At 41.0% G+C, this 24,265-nt stretch overlaps 2 protein-coding genes across 2 annotated transcripts in view; one reads left to right on the plus strand and one right to left on the minus strand.

Moving 5' to 3' along the window:
* Positions 1-826: 826 nt before the first annotated feature.
* Positions 827-13,429, minus strand: si:ch211-13f8.1 (uncharacterized). Its single transcript, XM_026936229.3, has 10 exons — positions 12,750-13,429; positions 8,671-9,559; positions 6,497-6,566; positions 5,586-5,711; positions 2,959-4,052; positions 2,622-2,790; positions 2,307-2,517; positions 2,084-2,205; positions 1,745-1,917; positions 827-1,556 (listed from the first exon to the last, which is right to left on the minus strand). The coding sequence occupies exons 2-10, from the start codon at positions 9,542-9,544 to the stop codon at positions 1,363-1,365; spliced, it is 3,033 nt and encodes a 1,010-aa protein (XP_026792030.3). The 5' UTR covers positions 9,545-9,559; positions 12,750-13,429; the 3' UTR covers positions 827-1,362.
* The window catches only part of rc3h1b (ring finger and CCCH-type domains 1b), a 21,245-nt gene continuing 9,091 nt past the window's right edge, over positions 12,112-24,265 (plus strand). Inside the window, 17 exon segments of the mRNA XM_053233259.1 lie at positions 12,112-12,407; positions 13,439-13,830; positions 15,507-15,627; positions 16,027-16,266; positions 16,360-16,535; positions 17,416-17,616; positions 17,741-17,873; positions 19,864-20,095; positions 20,871-21,113; positions 21,644-21,837; positions 21,990-22,222; positions 22,224-22,418; positions 22,511-22,675; positions 23,128-23,280; positions 23,364-23,583; positions 23,667-23,760; positions 23,845-23,941. Of these exon segments, the coding sequence (XP_053089234.1) occupies positions 13,600-13,830; positions 15,507-15,627; positions 16,027-16,266; positions 16,360-16,535; positions 17,416-17,616; positions 17,741-17,873; positions 19,864-20,095; positions 20,871-21,113; positions 21,644-21,837; positions 21,990-22,222; positions 22,224-22,418; positions 22,511-22,675; positions 23,128-23,280; positions 23,364-23,583; positions 23,667-23,760; positions 23,845-23,941 (2,928 nt within the window). The 5' untranslated portion in view covers positions 12,112-12,407; positions 13,439-13,599.

Consider the following 24,265-nt stretch of genomic DNA (forward strand, 5'->3'; position numbering starts at 1 on the left):
CAGAAAGAATGTGGCAGTCAATATAAGGCTGAGGGACCTGTTTGGCTCCAGGATGGTGAATGGAGACGGCCACAATCTGAACACACTCAATTATTTGCAGAACCTTTATTAAATAGACTAAACCATACATAATTAAGCACACTTTCTTTTTTATTTTCTAATTAAATACATGTCACTAAATAAATAAATAAATAAATAAATAAATAAATATTAGATAACTGGATATACTATTAGCTTGTCTGTCTATTGTTTAATTAAATAGAGTATAATTATTTTAATATTATACAAAGTAGTCTTAAATTAATAAATCCATTCATTTATTCATCTAAATAAGAATTGGGGGAAAAAAAATGCAAATCGCTTCCTAGGAGAATTTTGTTGTCTAATTTTAAAAATAATGAACCATAAATGATAACAAAAAGCATCTAACTAAGATTTATACTGTTTTATTTATTTATTTTAAACTTTTTATTTAAACTGAATGTATTAATAAGCAGGACAGTTCATATCACGAGATATTTCCTGCTTATTTGTAAATATAAATCAACAAAATGTTTCATATCTTGTTACATGAAAGTTTAATCGTTCATGTAAATAAACACGGCGCTGTTGAATTCTTGATTCTGATTGGTCAGAAGGTGTTGATACATTTTCTATAACAGCAGCTCTGTCAGTAGCTCCAACGTGTCATTCAAACACATAATCCATGTCTATAATAAACAGATTTTTTAAAAAATGTATTGTTATTTAACAAAGAACACCATGCCGTGGTTGATTATTTTCCTATAACAGTATTCCAGGACACTTCCATAGACCTTTATTGATTTTATGTTTAGTTATTCACAGTGAAAGATGATACATGTTTTCATATTTAGCTTATTGATATTGATATATGACGAGTGGCATTGCTGAGGTAAAACGGTACAGGCATAAACAAATTAATCATTTACATCTAGTTAGTGTTCTGCTAGAAGCTCACAAAGACTAAATCAAATACCCTCATAACAGTAATGGTAATTAATATTGAGTGCTCATATGAGCTTAAGCTTGGTGACTGAGGTATATATGTGTATTACCCATAATGCATTTCAAGCCTACGTCAGTGAATTAAGGTGAAATAAATGCTAAGTTAGCTATATTATCTTTACACAACAGCACTGTTAAATTCTCAGATCTGATTGGTCAGAATGTGTTGATTCATTTTCTATAACAGCATGGCTAGGACAGTAGTTATTGTTTCTATAGTAACAGCGTAAACAGGGACTTGGTGCACATTCCACCCATTCAGGTTTTCTAATATACAAATTCAATAATTATAGCTGGATCAATTTCCTAGTATTGGCTTTTGTGTGATTGTGCAGTTCAGTGCTGGATCCAGCGATGTGGAATGATCCGGACAGTAGCTGTACTCTCGCGGGTCATCAGACAAGTCACCTGATCGAGACTCAGTCCAATCACCTTCTCTCCGTTTACCTCCAGGATTTCATCTCCTACTCCCAAAAGGCTGGTGTAGATGTTGTCTGTGGCACTGCCTCCCACTTGCTCCACATATATTCCTATGAAGAGAGAATAATAGGTCCATTTCAGTGGGCGATGTTCCATTATGCTTCTACTATATTACTAATACCTTGATTCAGACAGAAATGAAGAAAAACCCTGATCTAAGTAATTAAAAATAAACTAGGTCGGTTTTATTTGTTCATACCTTATGATAGGAATGTTTACTAATGCAGAAGAGCAGTACCTGAGTCTGGTCGTCCTTTTCCTCTAGAGATAACAAAGCCAAAAGGTGCATTGACAGGTCTAGTGAGCTCTAGCAACAAAGAGCCATCAGGGAAAGTCTGGACAATTCGGCCCATTGGACCTGAAACTTGAGATGCATCTAAGTTTTCCATTCCCTTTTTAACATGAAGATCCCTAAAAAAAGCAGAGATCAGCATAACTGTGAAAAAAAAAAACAAGCTTTTTATCATTTTTGTAAGGAATAATCAACACTTTCTGACGATCCAGAATTCAACAACAGTGTGGTATAATACAATATTACAGCTTTTGCATTCTTAACACATTAGCGTTCCGTACAAACCTGGGTCCCAGATTAAGAGGCAAATGAAGCTCTCCAAGAATAGTCGAGCGCTCATATTTCTTCTTTGGTGACTGCAGGCTCTGTACAGAAGAAGCTTTACGCAGCTGAGCAAGAGGAGACTCCTGGTGGAAATAAATGAAAAACAATGCTATTAAACACCAAGCCCTGCTTAGTGTTTGAGATTTTGAGAAGATTTCCAGTATCGTTAAGTAGCTATACTAACAGTATTGAGGGCCTGAAGAGAGGGCGTTCTCTGCAACAGAGGTTGGCCTTTGTGAGTGGGACTTGGAGAAGCTCTGGCTGTGGAGAGTGACAGATGCTCCATGCTGCTGGACCGGCTGCCCTTCACCATCTTTCCCATGCTGTTCAGACCCATGGCTGAGAAAAAACGGCGTAGGGAGAGCTTGGGCCGACCTTCCCGCTCCAATGTTCTCCTACACACAAAAATAACGTGGGTTAATAATGATAACCATGATGCAGTATTATTGGATTCAGATTTGGTCTTGGTGTTATTTTCAAGCAAGATAAAAGAATGTACCGTGATGCAGCTAAATTTTCATCCCACTGTAATTCAGCTTTACGGTGTTCTGATCTCAGAAGTTCTGCTCTCAAGTCATCAGTCTTTGACATGGCTGCACCTCGGACAATCGGCCAACATTCTGTTGGACGAGATGCAGCACATGTGGGATCCTCACTTGGTGAATGGGCTAGTGAATAAACAGTGAAAAATCCATGATTGGTTCATAAATATAAGCTCAATGGTATAATTCTTCAAGCCATGAAATCAATGGGAACTTGTCACAAATATGTTAAGAACCCAAAAATAGAAGGACTAAGGCCATGAGCAACAATGAAACACTTGTGATTATGCTTACCATCCACTGGCTCTACTGGAGTTACCACAGGTGAGGAGTACCTGAGAGAGGATGGTTTGATACAAGGAGTGAGTCCTGAGGAGACTTGTGAAACCAGAGAAGGTGCACCAATGTCCTGAGGGGCAGCAACAGCATGGTGAGGACTTCTCTCCACCTCCTGAGCTGAAGGCAGGATCTTCACCCCGTGTTGCTCTATTGGCCTGCTCTTGGACCCAGACTTCAAAGCTGATTTGATGGGCAGCTGTATCCCAGCAGAATCCCTATAGTTTCTAGAAGTTGTAGCTGTTGGTATAAAGGAATCAGTAGCAAAAGTAACACCCCGTGCGGGTTTGGAACGAGGCCCAGCCACCTCCTCCAGACTGGATCTGGTCCTAGAATTCCGTCGTTGTGCTAAGAGATCTTGACCACGAGCATAAGGTCCGTGACTCGCCTCAGCTCTGTTTTCCCCTTTGCGACTTCTCCTGCGGAGCTTGCCGAAAGCTGACACTCTCTCTCCAGCATCACTTGCTCCTGCAGCCTCAACATTCTCATCGAGGCTGGAGCTTCCAGTCAACATGGTACCTTCTAAAAGATTTGGTTGAATGATTTGATGACTTGATTGACCAGAAGTGACCCAATGATTACCTGAGTTTCTCTGTTCCTCTGCATTTTCCGAAGATTCTTTAGGATGACTGGGTGTCAGGATGCTCCCACAGGCCTCGCATTTCCTAGGCTCATCCTTACACAATATAGTCTCCAGCGAGGGATCTCCTTGATTAGTCAGGATGGCCAGTGGGATTCCTACACTACCCTGGTTTGATCCTAAACCTTTGCTCCCCAGTGAGACTGTGAGAGGCAGCTGTGCCTTGGATAGTGAACTGTCCATCAACACCAGCCCACGCTTACAAACTTTATCTGGGTAGCGACGCTCTGCCTCTTTCTTTGACTCATCCTCAAAGTGGACATGACTGAATAATTGACTTTGCCTCTGCAAGTGAGCACCACGCTTACTGTTCCTGCCTCGGACATCCAGCATCTGAACAGGCAGAGGTACTTGCTGCTCATGAGTAGTTGTGATGATCTGCGGTGGTGGATTACCCATTGGTAACAACTCCCTAAAGTTGCAGAAGAGAAACTGGAGAATCAGTTGTGGGCTCTCAATGGTTTTGTCTAAAGTATTTCTCAAACAAGATCATATGATTCTTTATTGACACAAGAACCTTACTAATTGAGTCAGTGTGTGGAGGTTCATTGGTTAATCAATGGTTAATCAATGGTTGATCACCAGGCTACTGATGAGAACGTTGGGGATTCAAGTCCCAGCACTGGCTTGATATGGCAAAACTGATTGGATGTTAATATGAGAAACTAAACAGAAAAGTGTACCTAACAAAACATTATGAATAGGATATAACCACAAGAACAGAGTTAAATTGAGTTTTAGAAGAAAACTAAATTTAACATTTCCTTGAATTATTCACCAAAATAAATGTGGTCAACTATTTCCAATGATTCTTTCACACCAACTTCCTTTGATTGTGTTAAATGTTAGCTCATGGAATTACTGCTCCCCTGTTATCCTTTTCAATTTTAATGGTATAATAAATATGGAAAAATGATTGCCTGTCATTAAACACCATATTAGCGCTTTACGCCATGTTAAATGGATTAACCAACTTCACATCTAAAACCATAGAGGATTAGGATTAATTTTACCATGTGTATGTGTGATCGGTTTTGTGTTCGTTACGAGAGAGGATTAATAATATAAAATGGACATAACTGGCTGCTGAGATCATGATTATGCAACTCACAGCACGGCTCTAAATGAGAACAATCTCATCTCATTACATCACCAGATCCAGTTTCTGATTCTATGCTATCTATTAATCTGTCGGGTATCTGATTTATATAAGTTGACCAGAGTTTGTGTTAAAGTGAATCAATATTTCTGTTTCCATAAGTCTTTACTGCATCTTCTCTGTATCAGTAAGCCAAAATTTCCTAAACTTTCACTTATGCACATGACAGTACACTTGAAACTTGAAAATTTACACCCAAGCTAGGCGAGGAGATATAAAGTATAATTACTTTGTTACTATAGATATGCCTTTGTTTTAAATATCTGTACTTGAGTTTTTCTTTTACCTAACACTTTTGACTTTTATTTACTACATTGCAAAAGAAAAATCTACTTTTTCAAACACAGCAATTGTACATAAAGTGACGTTGAAGCATTAGACAGCTTCAAGGAGTCAATTCAGCTAGTTTGTATGGTCAGAGTTATTATCATTAAATGTATATCAAATGTTTTCGCATGTTCCTTGGTTCCTTGTTGAAAGACATCTCTTCCTTTTGTGAATCTTTCTTGCACTTATACTTTAAATGAATTTACGAGTGTATAATTTTCAGTTTGAACTTGAGTGAAGAATTTGAAGCTGTACTAACATTTTTACTGCAAAATGTTTATGAGAGTAATTGTTTATATGAGAAGTTGGACTTTTAGTTCTAACTGCAAGTACTACCATTCAGGTTTCTTTTGCACAAATTCATAATTTGCATTATGAAACAGGTGGATACTGTGACTCTTCTAAGGACTAGTACATAAAAGGACGGAAAAGGCAGGATTGAAAGACGTGGTCACTTACAGGACTTCTTTCTGAGTGGCTTGAGTTCCATGGTCACTATTTTGGTTTTGAGAGCGAGCCTTTAATCTGGCTCTCTCCAGCAAACGCTTCGCCTGCTCATGACGTGGGCTTAGAGTCAAGTCAGATCTATATAAACAGGTAAGAAGGTAAACCTGTTATAACTGTGGCCAAATAAATCTTATTGTCATTGATACAATATCATATACAATGTTAATATTTAAATGTCAAGTAATAACTGCTATACTGCTGACAAACCAAATAAATTTAGTACAAATTTAAAACCACATGCCAAAAAGCACCATTTTTAAATCAACTATCACTCCTATCGATTGCAAGAACAGTAATAACTCAAACAGTGCATGAAAAAAAGATTGGATGATTTTTATAACACCTTTAAAACTTTAGAACTGAGGAACCTTCATTAAACCTTAAACATTTTAAACAGAAATTTCCATAACATTAATAAAATTACTGCTAGTTTATCATTAAATAATTAGCTTGCTTATGTTTGACGTTTGATGTTTCTAGCAGTTAGTGCATTCAAATGAAGATTTCAACATTGGAAGGTGAACATACAGTATGTTCACTGTTGAAAAAATACTGTTGCTAATAATAATAATAATAATAATAATAATAAAACTTCCTGACAATTTGGTCTGGTTTTTACTCTCTTTATCCTTTCACATTTTCTGTATAAAATGTGCTAGCTAGGTAAATCATTAGCATCATTAATTAGCTAGTTAATGTTTGATTATGGGTTGGAGTACAAAGCGTACATATAGGCAGAGACCACACCCCAGTATGTAGCACGTAAAGCTGCTTAAATATAATCTGTTCCAGATCCGTGCATGGGGGAAAAAAAAGATTAATCAAATGCATTTGAATATCTACAAGAAAGTTTTTCTCGTTACCTAAAGCTAAACTCCGATCCGAAGACGACTGCTGTGTCCCAGTCAGCCTCTTTATAAGATGGTGGTAAACCTATACAAGGAGACGGAAAGACACAAAGACACCTAATCATATCACTATGAAGCAAATTATGCTCTAAGACACAGAATTATACACCTAATTTTCTAGAAAAAGTAGTTTATTCCATGCTATCATTCCAATGATTCTCTGATCCTCTGGTGTCTGACTAATTAATGTATTACCAGGCATATTCCCAATATTATTGCTACAATCTATCGAACAAGCAAAAAGTATATGTATATGATACTTGTTTAAGTATCAGGATGCAAGATGCATTTTAAACACTTAAACTTAATTGCTCAAATGACTAAAAAGACTTCAGCAGAGTTTCACCTGTTCTCCACATAGGTCTCCATATCTACCTGGGTTTCCTCTATGTACTGCAGCTTCCTCCCACCTCTCAAAAACACCCAAAAACATAAGAGGCGTAGCAACTCTAATTTGCTCCTACGTGTGAATGAGTGTGTGAATGAGTTTGTGAGGACTGAGTCTGTTATATGTTAGCTAGATGTCATAAAAGTAAGTAATTATATTGGTTTCTCCATGCCACATTTGACAATTGACTCCCCAAAACACAAATGCTCCAGGACCGCCAAAGATTTTCCTTTAAGAATCATATTGTTGTGGCAAACAATGGGGGTGAACCACTGGCTGTGAAAGAGTTGCGGAGAACAAGCAAGTAACAAGTGAGTGTCTACACCTTTGTGTGATTTATGCTAGACTATTTATGGCCCAACACTAGAGAGAGAGAGAGAGAGAGAGAGAGAGAGAGAGTGAGAGCAGGCCTGCAGCTTTACCTTAAACTGAACTGAGACAGCGAAGTGCACTGTGTGTCATATATTTATGTTTGACAAGGGATTTATGTTGGCAAAAGAAGGGCTGAAAAGCACCAGAGTAAAACTAAAAATCAGCCTCAGGTCAAACACAATATCCTATATATCTAAAGGGCAAATCCAAAGAGAAGTCGAAAGAAAGGCAAGGGTCAGATACCAGAATATTAAACAGAATACAAAGGCTCAGAATGTACACAATACAAAGGTAACACCAAGATCTTGCAGCATGTTCTTGAGTACACATGCTTTATATAGTCTATGAGCAGGAAGTGATTCAGAGGAGGGGGCCCTCTGCAGGTGTAGAGGTGTAATGTCACTGGGAGAGGTGATACTCATTCTCCTCTCCGCGTACTACAGTGGTGCCTGGCTTGATATGCTGCTATGGGGACTTGTCACAGGCCTGCCGTCCCCTGATCTAGCAAAACTATAGTGTGAAGGCGGAGATAGTCCTCACCTAACCCATCCACTAAGTCTAGGGAAGAATTGACCAAATTTCCAAGAGGTGAAGGTGAAGTTTGTAGATGGGGTAGCAAGGTGTGACATACGTGCAACTCTCCATAGTGAGGCACTGTCTATCCTTTAGGAAGTCAGGGTGAACCCGGGGGTTGGAGAGGTTCCCCATCCCTACCTACCTGGGGACTCTGGAATTACTCTTTGAAGCATTTGCAAGATGTGACTCTGAGGCAAGCCTTCAACCAGGTAAGAGTAATAAAAACAAGTTTTAAAAACTGAAAACCTATAGTATGACCTTATCAAAACCAGTTAGTACAGAGACACTATTTTAGCTTCACTGCTTATATTACAATCAAATAAGCCTATTCCACACATCAGTGGATCCCCTGGGTCACCACTTGATCTGGGCCTGGGACAGCTTGACTGATTGTCCTGCTGCGATAAACCTGTTTGTTTTGTGCAGGACTATTATTTTTACTGTTATTGTACTGTTACAATACTTTTATGTTTTGGAAAAGGTTGTGCTAAACGTTGCAAACTCTGCCATTGTCTTTCTGCAGTTACACAACACTTCTGAGAACCAGGACAGCAGATTTCAGCCTCAGGTTTCATCACACAGTATTAAAACGTTATTATCCATAGTCCTCTTGCTCCCAGCCCCCAACATCTGTAATCTCATAAAGGAATGGAGCCATCTGCTCACAGATCATAAACACTATCCTGCAGCAGTGTGTGCTGTCTTTGGGACTCCACAAACTACTAAGATATTCTTGCATAAAACAATACAACTGACCACAAAGTTCTGTACACAAAGAACTAAAAGATCTCACCTTTGTTGGTGAGAGGCAGTGGAGGCTGATACTGTCCTTCTGCAAGCATGGCTGAAGTGGTTTTGTTAGTTTGGGGTTTCTCTGTCTCAGCCACCTCTGTTTTGTATCCTTCTCGACAACTTAGAATATCTGAAATATCTTCTCTCCCGGGTTCATCTGGTGGACTTTGTTCCTTTTGGAAACATCTTTGGAAAGTGCTCTCCAAGCTGTCCAATCCCTGCAATTCTTCGTGAACCACATTACCTCCAACTCTAAGCTTCTGCTCCCCCTCGCTGGCTTGTACCACATTCTTCATGTTTATTGGTAAAGAATCGACCTCAATTTTGGAAACAAGGATCTCTGGTCGGGCCACTCTCCAAAAACATTTCGACGGTGTCCAGTACCTTGGAGAAGATGTTGGCTTTGACAGAAGGGTGCCACCATCTCCACTTGTTGTGAAATTCTCCATTATGGATCCTTCTCCATGGCCACAGTCAAGACTGGGAATGGAGTCTCCTTCCTTTTCCCATTTATTTACCTTTAAGTGACTTGAAGCTGTGAGGTTTTGTAGTTCAGAAACCTCATCAGCACTGCTGCTTGATTTGAATATCTTGACTTCTGGGATGCTCAAAGATGATTGTTCCTTATCTGATTTCTTGTGCAAAGGTTCTGACGGACCTTCAAGTGGAACATTGTATGTCTCTTTCCCTTTGGACCGCCTCTGTGATATTTCCTTGAATTTTGACTGTAAGGCAGATACAGCTGAGCCTGAGGGAGACTGATCCATGTGAAGCAACATCTGTGTGCCAGCATTTTTTATTTGTGTGTTCGCCTCCATGACACTGCTTTGTAGTGACTGATCAGGGAGGTCTTCTTTTCCTTCTGCTTCTTTCATTAGCAGTGGCAGACACTACAAAGCAAAAAAGTAATAAAACTTTAGCTGAGCCACTTCAGAGATTCCTCTTTTCACATACTACATTCTATATTGTGCTGACAAAATAAGAATTGTTTCATATTGCTAGATTACGAACCTTGCAGCAGGAGTTACTTTAGAGTTTTATTCCATGTTATTTATAGGAACTAAAACTTAGCTGTGCTTACCACTTAGCTATGAATAGCTGTTCTCTCACAAGCTTCTTTTTTGAAGTTAATAATAACAACAAAAACACCCAGCTTGAAATGTTACCAAGAAACCACAAAGTGCAAAACACCTCTGTCCTTCCCGTGACAGAAAAAAAAACCTGACTGTTTCAAAGTGCAAACACTGGAGACTCCTTCCAAACTTGCCATATAATCTGTGCCTATAACTTCTCATATAACCTTGTATAAATTTTTATGAAACATATATATATCAGGCTATTCCAGTTATCTTGTTTATGAAAACAGTACTTTCTTGAAATTGAAAAACTGCACTTCAACAAAGGCATAAGTAAACTTTACAGTGCATGTTCATAACCTCAACATTTCAGATATGCATAACATCATCAGAACAGAATTATTTACCTTTGTGCATTTGCTGATTTGCATCTGCAGCTCCTCCACCATATTTCATGGAGTTAAAGCGTCATTTTGTTCCGTCTCTCTGTACATATAGCCTACGTGCATATATAAGCCCTAAAGAGATCCAATACATGTCTCATTCCTGGCGTCATCCACCCATACTGGTATAATAAACCCTTCCTTATCTTCAAACATGTCGACTCTCGCTCAATATTCATGATTGGTCTGTTAATCCCCGCAGAAATCAGACGGATTAGAAAAAAATGGGAAATAAAAGCCTGCTTTAATGCCTTGGACACCGACTGCAGGATTTATTGCGTAAGTCGTCGCATCCCACTCATGATTTCATTTAAATCTAACAGTAGGTATTAATTTAGAGGCCTTTTGGAGGATGGTGCTGCTCAGAGTGTGAGTCCATGTGACCTGAGACTTAAGTCAAGCTCCAATAAATGTTCTATAGATGAATAAAAAATAAAAGCTCAAAAAAAAAAACAACAACAACAAAAAAAAAACACCATTATAACTACTGCAGTGGATAGTCAAGCAGAACATACACAACCATGCTGCATTTTTAAAAAATGCACAGACCTAATCGCTGCATTAGTTTTGCATAATCTTGTATACAGCAGTAAACTCCTGTGCTTTTAATGATAGGTGATTGGGTTGTTTTAAGGTTATATGGATTTTACTGCTGTATACAAGACTATGCAATACTAATGCAGCGATTAGGTCTGTGCATTTTTTAAAGGCTGTAATTAGGTCTATGCTTTATGTACAGCACTTTGGTCAATGAAAGTTGTTTTAAATGTGCTTTATAAATAAATTGAAAATTGAAATTGAAATACTGTACATGTGCATTACAATGACAATAAAGGTCTGTCTATCTATCTATCTATCTATGACTATATATGAATAATGGAAGATGATATGATACAAGGTCCCTGGTTTAATCCTGAGCTTGTGTCACTGTATGTCTTCTTCCCGTGTCCTATAGATGCATTATCTACTTTAAATTGCTCCTGAATGTGAATAATTGCATGATAGCGTGTATTCATGGCGTCCTGTGATGCTGTGGCGTCCCATCGCAGCCATGCGTACTGAAAATGATAACCTAATGAAGAAATATACTACGGGTGTGCAAACTTTTGCACTTGACAGACTGCTCTCTTAAAATATAAATACAACACTATTGCACTAACAATGCAAATCTTATAACCAAACCCTTGGAGGCTGTGCTGTTATTGGAAAATAATCAACGACAGGGGATTGTGATGAGTCCCGACATAAAGCGGTCGTCACGGTTACCATCCTGAAGTTGATTAATTTCCAATAACTGCACGTCTGAAGTGATTTATTCCTCTTGTACTACACATATATATACCAACAATCCAAGTTAATTTATTAATAAACAACACATTGCACTTTTTTTCTCCATTTACAGTTTCATTTATGTCCGTGAGATAAAGTTCCTGTTATCGCTTATGTTATAGCAGCTATAAACTTTCTTTGCTTTCTCTCTTGAATCTCTTAATAAGACAAAAAACTCACAATTACAAACTTACTGACAATAACTGTTAAAAAAATAAATAATAATAATAAAATAAAGTATTATTACTATATAGAGTGCAGTACCAGACATGACCAGCAGATATCAAGTGTGTGTGTGTGTGTGTGTGTGTGTGTGTGTGTGTGTGTGTGTGTGTGTGTGTGTGTGTGTGTGTGTGTGTGTGTGTGTGTGTGTGTGTGTGTGTGTGTGTGTGTGTGTGTGTAAACCAGTCAGCGAAGTTCTTCTGGAGTTCCTCTTTTACACACACACACACACACACTTGATATGGCGACCAACAGAATAAGCCAGTGTTTTTTATTAGAGAGAAGATGAAGGCGTCCGGACTCATGAAGCATGAGTAAGTGTATACTTTATTTTCTTTGATATTTTTTAACCTTTTAATCCATTGCAATGTTTTTTTTCCCCCCGCTTTGCGTCCCAATATGTCTGTATTTGGGTGTGGACCGGCTATTTGCTAACTTGCGATAGCATCTCTTTTAGGCTCGATCCCAAATTAACCCCTGCTCCCTACATAACCTGCACTTGCGTATGGGGTGCAATGATGGCGCGCGCACCCTCCTGAGTGCACTACTTATCCAGTGGCGCTCTGTTTGGGACACAGCCCTAGCTTGCTTTGCAGTGCTGAGCGCACAAACTACATTTCTCAGCTGCATGTTTATTCGCTTTGACGCAGATTAAAGGATAAAACTCGGTGAAGAATTGGCTCATTTAAATAAACAACACAGATACACTTTTTTAAACGCTTTTGTTATTTTATTATTTTATTATTTTAAGCTTGCAGGCTGTGTGTAGCTTAAGCTAACAGTTACATCTTCTGGTTTAGCAAAAAAAAAAAGAAAAGAAAGAAAAGAAACTTATGCGAAATGACCAAGAATTAATTTTTTCACAAATTTTCACTAATCCTTTGATATAATTATGAATTTCAGTTTTTAAACAACACGGTTTTAGTGATATTTCTTAATAATCCCCGTGTTACATAATAGCCTATCATGCTAAATTTAGTTAGCTAGCTAGCTCGATGGCATTCACTTACCTCAGCGGTTGTTTTTGGTTGTTGTTTTGTTTGTTGTTTATTTTTACCCAGTGCATAATTAAATGCCACGTCATTTTTATGGGCCTAAATGTGAAATTGTGGTTAGAATTTGAGTGTCAATTAGCTGTGAAGCTAATCGAGCTAGTGTTTTAAAAATACAGCAAACAATGCTAGACAGCTAGCAAGCTAGCCGGTTTTAGCTGCTAGCCAGCTGTGTCAATATTGCAAATAATTAGGATATTTGGATAAATATGACTGTTATAATTTGTCCTTTTTTAACTTCTTTGGTTAAAGACAGGCTTCAAAAAGTGTTAAAATGTTAAATTAGGGTTTTATTTTTAGCTAATAACTCTAAAGCAGTGGTACTGACAGATGACTTAGCAAGCGCACGAGCCAAACTAGATAACTAACTACCTATCTAACTAGCAGTACTAGCAATAACTATAGCCTTCAAAATAACACAAATAGCTCATTTTTGCATGTAAATCCATGTCATAATGTCGTTATTTGGTTATATATTTCGCCACATGTTTCGTTTTGGATGCATTTCTCCATCTGGTTTGTTCCTTTGTCACCATTTTGTTTCATTTTTGATGGAATGATCCCAGTGTTAGTATTAAAATAATACTAATAATAATAATCATTGTTTTTTAATCCTGTCTGTGCTTGTGTGTGTGTTTTGTTTGCAGGTTTCAGGTCCCGCAGTATGTGATGAGCCACCAGGACGCGTGGTCGTTGTTATTTACGAGCTCCTTCTGATTCCAGTGGAATCTTCTTTTTGTGGTTGTTTTTGTTTAATGAGACGAACACGGTCACGCCTTGGCTCGTACATGTAGACCGTCCGGCGACGATGCCCGTCCAAGCGCCGCAATGGACCGAGTTCCTGTTGTGTCCCATCTGCACGCAGACGTTCGAGGAGACGGTGCGGCGGCCCATCAGCCTCGGCTGCGGCCACACCGTCTGCAAGATGTGCCTGAACAAGCTGCACCGCAAGGCCTGCCCCTTCGACCAGACGGCCATCAACACGGACATCGAGCAGCTGCCCGTCAACTCGGCCCTGCTGCAGCTCGTCGGGGCTCAGGTCAGAGCCTCTTAATCCGCGGAATTAAAATTAAACAAACCAAAAAGCAGAAAAAATGTTACCTGGGTGGCTTTAGGACTGAAAAGCTCTTTCGTAAGCCCTATTCGGACAGGATTATGTTTACACACGGGTCATTTCTGGGCTCTTTTACAGGTGCGACTGCTGCTACATGCCGTGTTTAGTCTCGCACCACGTGTATCCAATTATTAAAAGCTTCTCGAACAACGCGGAACAAACAACAGATGCGTTAGAAGACGCACTCGACTGTATACTTGGACCTCGACTACACGCGCTACCTGAGAAAGCAGCGTGTCTCTTCTCTACTCCGGTGTAGAGAAGGTTTATTCGAACGCTTAGACGCCGTGTTGTGACTCGTCTGACCACGAGAAGCAGACATCCGAGTTTGTAGAAAATATAACCCATTAAAAACTCGCTCCTCCTTTGGTCATTTTATTGCTGTTCGGAAACGAGAGTTTTATCACCGAGGAGAAAAAAAAGTGTATCACAGACGCCTCTGATAAATTAATCCGGTCCAAATAGGGCTAATCATTGGAATTTGTTCACCAAATTTTCATAGCATGGAGAACTCTCAGCCAGTCCTAAATAAATTTAGTTAATTATGTGAATAACTAGTTCTACAAAGAAATCCAGCAACCCAAAACGCACCGCACAGCGTTCGGTTCACTTCCTGCAGTCGAGTCGATTCACTTCCTCACTAGTGCTCGCTCAGATCGCTGTGTTCTCACGCACCTAAAGAACCTAAAGAAGTTCAAACGGATCGAGCGCCGCATACGTGATGAAAGCACCTGCGGACTCTTTATACTGTAAATTAATCTTTTTTCTAAATAATTGCACACGATAATATCATAATCATAGCAGTGTCTAAAAATAATGGTTATTGGCGTCAGACCAAAGTGACAGATTTATCCAATAATTCACGCAGATATTTCAATTTAATAAATAAATAAATAAATAAATAAAAAGTCATATGCACATGTATGTGTGTATACGATATCAATATCTGTCGCTAGGACCAGGTGAGATGATGATGATGATATTTTATTTTATCTCTATAGTGATAAATTACGTCACAATACACTTTTCTGTGAGATTTCAGGTCTTTTATTTTATAAAAAAATTTTATACAGTTTTTCCCCCAGATTAAATGTTTAATGAATATTATCCTTATCATTAGGTATCACTGAGATCATTAAAAAAAAATATATATATATATATATATATATATATATATATATATATATATATATATATATATATATAGCAAGCCTGAATGTATTGCTAGCAAATATAACGAATTCCTTAGAGATATATTAAAGTATTATTATTATTATTATTATTATTATTGTTAGTAGTAGTATTTGTATCAGTAATTGTAGTCATAGTAATTTCCTTTTCTTCAAAATTAAAATAAAATCATGTTTGATATAGTTCAAAATGTCACAACAGTATAATATCCAGCTCAGGTTTTGCTTCACGTCTTAAAAATGCAGCTTAATGTTGGACGACGGTTTACATTTGGATTAATTGTGAAGCCTTTTACGAGTCCGTTCAGGGTTGAAGGAGCTGGAAACCAAAAGCTGGTGTCCTGGTGTGGAAACGTGTAGGAGAGAGAAGTTACAGCTGTTGTACGATCGTTGTGATCTTTTCCTCCTCAGGTGCCCAAACCGCAGCCTGTGGCGCTCATTACCTGTCCGGAAGACACCAAGCATTACGATGAGGCGCGGCAGTGTGTGGAGGAGCTCGCCCTCTACCTCAAACCTCTCAGCAGTGCGAGAGGTAAAAAAAAATAAATACATAAAAAACTTTATTACTGCTGTTAGGAGTGGAAGGGTGTGGAGAAACTTGCAGCGTACTGACTTCCTTTATCACGTTATCTGATTTTTAATGCCATGGAAAGTTTTTTAGACTTTTTAGACATTGTGACCATTTAATTGATTGTTCGGTTTAAAAGGTTTAAAGTTTAATTGTAGTATAAATCTATATAATATGTACTTTCAGGCTTTATCTTGAAACTACAGCTGAGTAATGGCTTTATTTTGTGAATAGTGTTTCACTAAACGTGGTTAGCGAGCTGATTTGTTCACTACAGGATATAAAATTGTTTAATCATTTGTCCATTTGCGTCCGTTGCTCCAGCCAAGCCGCTCGCCCTGACGGAGTTATGTATTTTTTTAGGCGTGGGGTTGAGTAACGCGGCACAGAGCATGCTCAGCAGACCCATGCAGAGGAAACTGGTAACGCTGGTGCACTGCCAGCTGGTGGAGGAAGAGGGCCGGGTACGTGCCATGCGTGCTGCTCGCTCGCTGGGAGAGCGCACCGTCACAGAGCTCATCCTGCAGCACCAAAACCCACAGCAGCTCTCCTCCAACCTGTGGGCCGCCGTCCGCGCCAGGGGCTGCCAGTTTCTAGGGCCGGGTAAGTCAAAGCGAAACCGTTTATCTTTTATTTGTAGAAAAGTGTTTACCTTGTTCTGTTATTCTGACGTACTGGTCTTGTCCCAATCCACAGCCATGCAGGAGGAGGCCTTGAAGCTGGTGCTGCTGGCTCTGGAGGACGGATCTGCCCTGTCCAGGAAGGTGCTGGTGCTGTTTGTGGTGCAGCGTCTGGAGCCCAGATTCCCGCAGGCCTCCAAAACCAGCATTGGACACGTGGTTCAGCTGCTTTACCGCGCCTCCTGCTTTAAAGTAAGCACATCTTGGCGGTGCAGTGAGATCCTGAGCTGCCGACTGACTGTGTTGTTTCGCATGTTCTCTCCATGTTCATATGGGTTTCCTTCAGGTTCTCTGGTTTCCTCTCACTTCATAAAGTGATGTGTTCCTGCCTCACACCCAGGATAAAGTTACTGAAGATCATAAGCTCTGATAGACATTTTTTGTCAATTGTGTCTACATTTAAAAAAACAAAAACGGAAAAAATTACAATTAAAAACAACACAACTATATTGTAACACAACTATGATAAACTTATCCTTACAACCTTATCACTTGATTCATAAGCAGTGTGTTTCCTTTGGTCTATCAATATCCTTAATTTAAAAAAAAAAAAAAAAAAAAGGATTGCATTACATGCTGTGAGACGCAAACATGAATTAGGAGCTTTTTGACAGCGTGTCATTTGTGTATCACAACACACTCATCTCCTCTATTCGACGCAAGCTAGAGAGAGAACAGCAACAATCTTCCTGTGTGTGTGTGTGTGTGTGTGTGTGTGTGTGTGTGTGTGTGTGTGTAAATAAGAACACACAGCAGGTTTTCAGATGTGGTTTCTACTCCTGCAAACCTGCTATGAAATTGTTTTAAGGCATATAATCTTTACATATAATTTTATTGCGCTCCTGTCACCTGGTCTGCTCAAGTTTGAAAGTGAAATGATCTTATTAGCATTTTGTGCATTTCTAAATACATTATTCTATATTAAGTAGTAATTAATAAGTTGTAATAGTGGTTATATAACACACATGACTAAACTTTCATGTCAAAAAAATTAAAAAAGAGAGAATGAGGGAGAGAGTATCCTTAAAGAAAAAGAATATCCTTATCGAGCCCTTTGCTTACGATTCCACAGGTGACCAAGAGAGACGAGGACTCGTCCCTGATGCAGCTGAAAGAGGAGTTTCGAACGTACGAGGCTCTGCGGAGGGAGCACGACTCTCAGATTGTCCAGATCGCCATGGAGGGAGGTCTGCGCATCGCCCCTGACCAGTGGTCCTCTCTGCTCTACGGGGACCAGTCGCACAAGTCCCACATGCAGTCCATCATCGACAAGGTTTTATATCATTTCTAATCCATTGTTGGTTACGTCACTGCTGTTAATAAAAGGGTTAATAAAAGGCTGTCTGTTATGTAGCTTCACCTTTTTCTCAAATTATTCTGCTTTGTTCGCATCATAGTTGCAGACACCTGCGTCGTTTGCGCAGAGTGTGCAGGAGCTGACTATAGCGCTACAGAGGACAGGCGACCCGGCTAACCTGAACCGGCTCAGACCTCATTTAGAGCTGCTGGCCAACATCGACCCCAGTCCAGGTATACGCTCTAACGTTCAGGTCTACGCTCTAACGTTCAGGTCTACGCTCTAACGTTCAGGTGTACGCTCTAACGTTCAGGTGTACGCTCTAACGTTCAGGTCTACGCTCTAACGTTCAGGTCTACGCTCTAACGTTCAGGCGTACGCTCTGACGTTCAGGACTACGCTCTGACGTTCAGGTCTACGCTCTGACGTTCAGGTGTACGCTCTGACGTTCAGGTGTACGCTCTGACGTTCAGGTGTACGCTCTAACGTTCAGGTGTACGCTCTAACGTTCAGGTCTACGCTCTGACGTTCAGGTATACGCTCTGACGTTCAGGTCTACGCTCTGACGTTCAGGTCTACGCTCTGACGTTCAGGTGTACGCTCTGACGTTCAGGTGTACGCTCTAACGTTCAGGTCTACGCTCTAACGTTCAGGTCTGCGCTCTGACGTTCAGGTCTACGCTCTGACGTTCAGGCGTACGCTCTAACGTTCAGGCGTACGCTCTAACGTTCAGGTCTACGCTCTGACGTTCAGGTCTACGCTCTGACGTTCAGGCGTGCGCTCTGACGTTCAGGCGTACGCTCTGACGTTCAGGCGTACGCTCTGACGTTCAGGCGTACGCTCTGACGTTCAGGCGTACGCTCTGACGTTCAGGCGTACGCTCTGACGTTCAGGTCTACGCTCTGACGTTCAGGCGTACGCTCTGACGTTCAGGCGTACGCTCTGACGTTCAGGCGTGCGCTCTAACGTTCAGGCGTGCGCTCTGACGTTCAGGCGTACGCTCTGACGTTCAGGTCTACGCTCTGACGTTCAGGTCTACGCTCTGACGTTCAGGTCTACGCTCTGACGTTCAGGCGTACGCTCTGACGTTCAGGCGTGCGCTCTGACGTTCAGGCGTGCGCTCTGACGTTCAGGCGTACGCTCTGACGTTCAGGTCTACGCTCTGACGTTCAGGCGTACGCTCTGACGTTCAGGCGTACGCTCTGACGTTCAGGCGTACGCTCTGACGTTCAGGTCTACGCTCTGACGTTCAGGCGTGCGCTCTGACGTTCAGGCGTACGCTCTAACGTTCAGGTCTACGCTCTGACGTTCAGGTCTACGCTCTGACGTTCAGGTCTACGCTCTGACGTTCAGGTCTACGCTCTAACGTTCAGGCGTACGCTCAGTGTTGACTATAATAACAAAATTGAAAATATATACTATTAGTATCCGTATATCCAGATGTGACACGTGTCAAGAAGAACATCAAGACTGTTAAATCAGCTTATTGTATTTTTATAGATATTTTTAAATCTGCAAATCAGGAAGAACTGCATTTTCATAAATATTCCTGAAGTTTCTATAACCAGTAATTTCCTCTTTAAAAATGTGCCGTTATAAGCAAATACACAAACTACTATACCACAAATTTCCGAACTCTTCTTTCCTATAAGGAAACGCATTTCTCCTTGTTTACCGGAATTGTTCTCCTTAGCGCTTGCTATTTTTAACAGCCGGGTAAACACTCCATTTGTCAAGACTTGAAGCTAGATTTTCCTATCAGGAGCTGGATCAGAAACATCCACACCGATGTGGTGGGGTTGAGAGAGTAAACACGGCAGATTGACATGCTGTGACGTGAAAACGTACGAGTCGTGTCGTGTGACTGAGAGTCAAGATATGTAAGGAGGCGGAAAAAAATGTAAATGTTTAGATTTCTGAGAATAATACGTAGCCACAACATCTTATTCCACAATTTTCACGCTTTAAAAAGTACAAACAGGAAAGGGAAGATGTAATCTGTGGATGTTTGGAGGGTTTTATTTTGTTTGGATAACTCTGTGAGTCACACCCCATTGCCTAACTGTCTGGCGTCTGTACAAAAAAAAAAAAAAAATTAAGTTTTCATCCCCAGACTAAGTCTAGGCACGCTGTCATGTTCAGTGTTCACGTAGCACACAATATGTGGATGTTGGGGAATTTCTTGAACCCTGACATTGTTCTTTTGCTGTCGTTTGGGCTCAGATGCTCCCCCTCCAACATGGGAGCAGCTGGAGAAGGGCCTGGTAGCTGTGAAGACGGTGGTGCACGGACTGGTGGACTTCATCCAGAACCACAGCAAGAAGGGCACGGAGCAGCAGCAGCCGCCGCAGCACAGCAAGTACAAAACCTACATGTGCCGTGACATGAAGCAGAAAGGAGGCTGCCCCCGCGGTGCCAGCTGCACCTTCGCCCACTCGCAGGAGGAGCTGGAGAAGTCAGTATCTGTCCACATGCTGCACAAACGACTGTATTTGCTGCAAAACCTGAACTTATTTTAAAAAGAAATGCATCTTTGCTAATGTTTAATTAACTTTTACTTGTTCTCTTAAATGAATCAGTTGATTTGTTCTCTTAATGAATCAAAACTGATTCCTTTCTTTTTAAAAAGAATCAGTTTTAATTTGTTCTCTTAAATGAATCAGTTTTGATTCATTCTTTTGAAAGGAATCAGTTTTGATTTGTTCTTGTAAATGAATCAGTTGATTTGTTCTCATAATGAATCAAAACTGATTCCTTTCTTTTAAAAGGAATCAGTTTTGATTTGTTCTCTCAAACGAATCAGATTTGATTCATTCTTTTAAAAGGCATCAGTTTTGATTTGTTCTCTCAAACGAATCAGATTTGATTCATTCTTTTAAAAGGAATCAGTTTTGATTAATTCTCGTAAAGGAATCGGTTTTGATTTATTCTATAAATGAATCCAGTTTTGAATCATCCTATTAAAGGAATCAGTGAATAGAAATTCACATAAACCTTTCCAGCCTCCCACTTTTATTTCAGTTCTGAATTTAGTCAGAAGCAAATATGAGCACCTAAATATCAAAGTTTTTATGCTTGGAAATTTTGGCGATGAAAATAAATTATAACAGAATAGAACAGTAATTCTTCTTTTTTTTTTTTTTGTGATTATCTTTTGCTTTTGTGTTTTCTTTTCTAATGGATGCTTTTTTTAAACTTGCAGAATTAAAATGTCTATATCACGTCCTCAGATACCGTAAAATGAACAAGCGCCTGGCTCCGAGACTTCCTTGTGGTCCCTCCCTGCTGCCCGATGAAGGCGTTCCTCTAGAGGGCGTGACCCGTAAGCCCTCGCCTCTTACCAACGGCATCGTGGCGCCATGTCCACCACCAGCGCCGCAGCTTTTAGCACGTGGACACGAACCTTCAGCCTATGAGCTCATGCGCAAGCCCAAAATGGACAGCCTGAGCGCTCCTGGATCTCCCCCTGATTCGTACGACTTTCTTAAGCAATCTCTACTAACCGCAAAGGCTGCATTTAAACAGGATTCGTATTACAGATTAGCCTTCATCCCATCCATTAACCTTTGTGCTCTGTTGAATTACTTCTTAATTTTTTCAGTCAAAGCAGAAAAGAGTTTTTCCAGCATAATATTAATATTTAAATAAAGTGAAAAATCATTTTTTAAAAGTAATTTCTATACTAAAGGTGCTATGTACTATTCTAAAGGTGTTAAAGGTGAAATAATTTTTACATACCTGCCACCAGGAAGAGGGATTTATGCTTCTATTTTATTAAATATTGCTAATAATTATATGAATGTAGGCTATTTTGAATATTTAAAATGCATTATATTAGGTCAGCTGGCCTGGATCAATGGATTGTCCACTAATAGTAGTGAGAGAAAAAAAAACTTAAGGGGTTAATATAAGCTTCTACCTTTTTTTTTTTCTTTTTTTTTTTCTCTTTTCATTTGTCTGCTCAGTTTTGGTTGACTCGTGCCTTGTTTTAAACCTTGTGCAGTTTGGATAAGACTGGCCTGCCCCTGCCCCCCCACGCAGTCGCCCACCCGAGGGCCGAGCACCTGCCCGTGCCCAAGCAGATTCCCGGAGTGCCCCGCGGTGCTCCGCCGCTCTACCCACAACAGCAGCCTGAGCTTTTCTATCCGGAGGCCAGAGCGCCATCAGGAGCGCAGTATGATGGCCAGTACTCTGCTGGTGAGTCAAAATCAATTGGCGCTAAAATGCTTTAAGTATTAATGTGAAGATTAATGTAAAGTCCACACAACTGAACGTATCCTTTTAGTATTTGGATGCAAGTTAAATATCATGACTGATAATCAGTACATGCTTTAATTTATTTCTTCCAGGTACCCCATACCCCTACCAGCCGACTCAGTATGTGCCGCCCCGCTACATCCGTAACCCTCTGCCCTCGGGCGATGCCCCGTACCAGGACCCCTACCCTGCTTATGGCCCTGACCGCCAGTACCCACCTCCCCACCCCACGGCCCCGCCTTTCTCAGGCGTCAGTGCCCACCCTTACCCGCCCCCCTCTCACTATGATGCCCGCCGGCATGGCCCGTACGCAGCGCCGCCCCCGCCGCCACCCCCCTCAGCCCTTCGGCCCACCCCGAGACGATCTGGTGCGCATGAGCCCCGTGTCCTTGGATGTGCCGCCCACTCCAGGCGCGCCCACCTCCCTCTACCACCCCGAGGCAGCATCCCGAGAGAGATATCCTCCAGAGGGGTACTACCCCCCTGCACCACATCTAGGCCAAATCAGGTCCCATATCAGGGTGAGTCTGTTTTTATTTACAGAACGTGAACATTTGTAAACTCGTGCGTTAAGCCTCTAACATCAGATTTTGTGCCGGCTGTCCCCCTGTAGGACCCGTATGGCCGCTCCCAGCCCAGCCTGGACTACCTGCACCGCAGGCGTAAGGAGCTGCTGAACCAGCTAGAGGAGAGAAAAGTCATTTCTCCTCCACCATTCGCTGCCTCCCCGACTCTGCCCTCTCACACCTTCCCCAACGACTACCCTCAGGAGGCACAGGCATGGCTTAATTTTATGGGATTTTTAAACGCACAGCCTGCTGACTCTAGCTGTTAAAAATACAGTTAGACCTAAAGCAATGCGGTTAAATTGTTAGTCTTGAGTATTTTTTTTTTCACCCCAGACACCAGGATTTGTAGATTTGTACTTTGTAATTTGCCACAAAGGCGCAGAATCTGCAAAATATGCTTCTGTTGTTATTATTATTATTATTGTTATTGTTATTATTGTTCTTCACTGGGGTGAGCTTTGGTGCTCAGTAGGGCTGGGCAATGTGATATAATTTATCACTGTATCAATATTATGTCACGATATATTTTTTGGGATATTGTGTGTCTCTTGCTAATGTTTTTAATGTTTTTTTTTTTTGTACAATAACAATGACAATAACTCTGATGGGAAGCCAGTGATTTGATATTAAACTTCTGAATCTTACATCTACAACTTTGCAGTACATAGAGGACGGCGCCAAAGCTTTTGGCACCCGAGAAGCCGACTACGCCGGGCAGTACTCGCCATGGTCATGCGACACCATCGGCTCATACATCGGCTCCAAAGATCCCAAACCGAAAGACGGTGTGGCCGCTGGAGCAGTGGAAATGATGGTACGCCATTTTCTATGCTCAATAACTGTCCATGCTGAACAGTTTCTTTCCTCATAAATCATTTTTTTTTTAATCTTTTACAGAACATGGAGGGAAAGAGTCTGAGGGAGCCGCCTCTGGACGGACAGCGGCGCTCAGCAGAAGCCAAAGACGATGATCCCATCATTCCGTTCGGCCCTCTGCCCACGGTGTCGCCATTTGGCGCCATTTCCCGCACGTCTAAAACGGGCTACCAGACCACGGGCCCTGTGCAGGCCATGGCGTCCTCGCAGGCCTCTGGCTCCAAACCCATCACCATGGCAGGCAGGTTCAGCTCACGTGATTTTTACATTGTGCGCTAAGAAACTCGCACACTCAGTGATGACAGGCTCTTTTTTCTTTCGTAGCTGACTACTCATACGGAAACCATGGTGGCAGTTGGGGCAGTGCGTCTTACCCTCAGCACCAGAGTATCGCCTCTCCGGGCCACTTCAGCGAGCGGTATGTGACCCAGCCAGTAACCACCACTGACCTGCATTGACTAGTGTTTCGTCTCATTTCATCACTGTATCTGATGTCCTCCAGGCTGCCTGTGTCCACCCCCGATCGCGAGCAGCTGAAGATGGAGCTCCAGCAAGTCAACCAGCAGATCAGTCAGCAGACGCAGATCCGCAGCATGGAGGTGACGCACGCAGAACAGCTCCAACATGATGATATAGTATAACCCATAACATCAGATTGTATGCGTCTCAGCCTGGGAAAACCCTTCACCTGAAGAAATTATGAAAAAAAGCTTAGGAACTCTATTTTTTTAAAATATTTTGTTATAGCATTTCTTTGCATGTGCCTAAGACTTTTGCACAATACTGCATAGTTTTAAAAACTAGACCTGAAATAGATTTATGTATCTAAATCACAGGTGAAGTTTTAGCATTTTAAAATCCGTTTACTCCCAAAAGTGAAGGAGCATTTCGGACATTCTGACAGACGATATCTGATTACAAGC

Source organism: Pangasianodon hypophthalmus, chromosome 4, assembly GCF_027358585.1.
Source record: "Pangasianodon hypophthalmus isolate fPanHyp1 chromosome 4, fPanHyp1.pri, whole genome shotgun sequence".
NCBI classification, from domain to species: Eukaryota; Metazoa; Chordata; class Actinopteri; order Siluriformes; family Pangasiidae; genus Pangasianodon; species Pangasianodon hypophthalmus.

What these genes read in the sequence shown, in the direction of transcription:
- si:ch211-13f8.1 (XM_026936229.3), bottom strand. Translation starts at nt 9,544, where the DNA reads ATGAAAGAAGCAGAAGGAAAAGAAGACCTCCCTGATCAGTCACTACAA. An exon ending in GCCACTCAGAAAGAAGTCCT is followed by an intron (nt 4,053 to 5,585) that starts GTAAGTGACCAC and finishes CTGCAACTTTAG; the next exon opens with GGAGTTGTTACCAATGGGTA. An exon ending in CTCTTCAGGCCCTCAATACT is followed by an intron (nt 2,206 to 2,306) that starts GTTAGTATAGCT and finishes TATTTCCACCAG; the next exon opens with GAGTCTCCTCTTGCTCAGCT.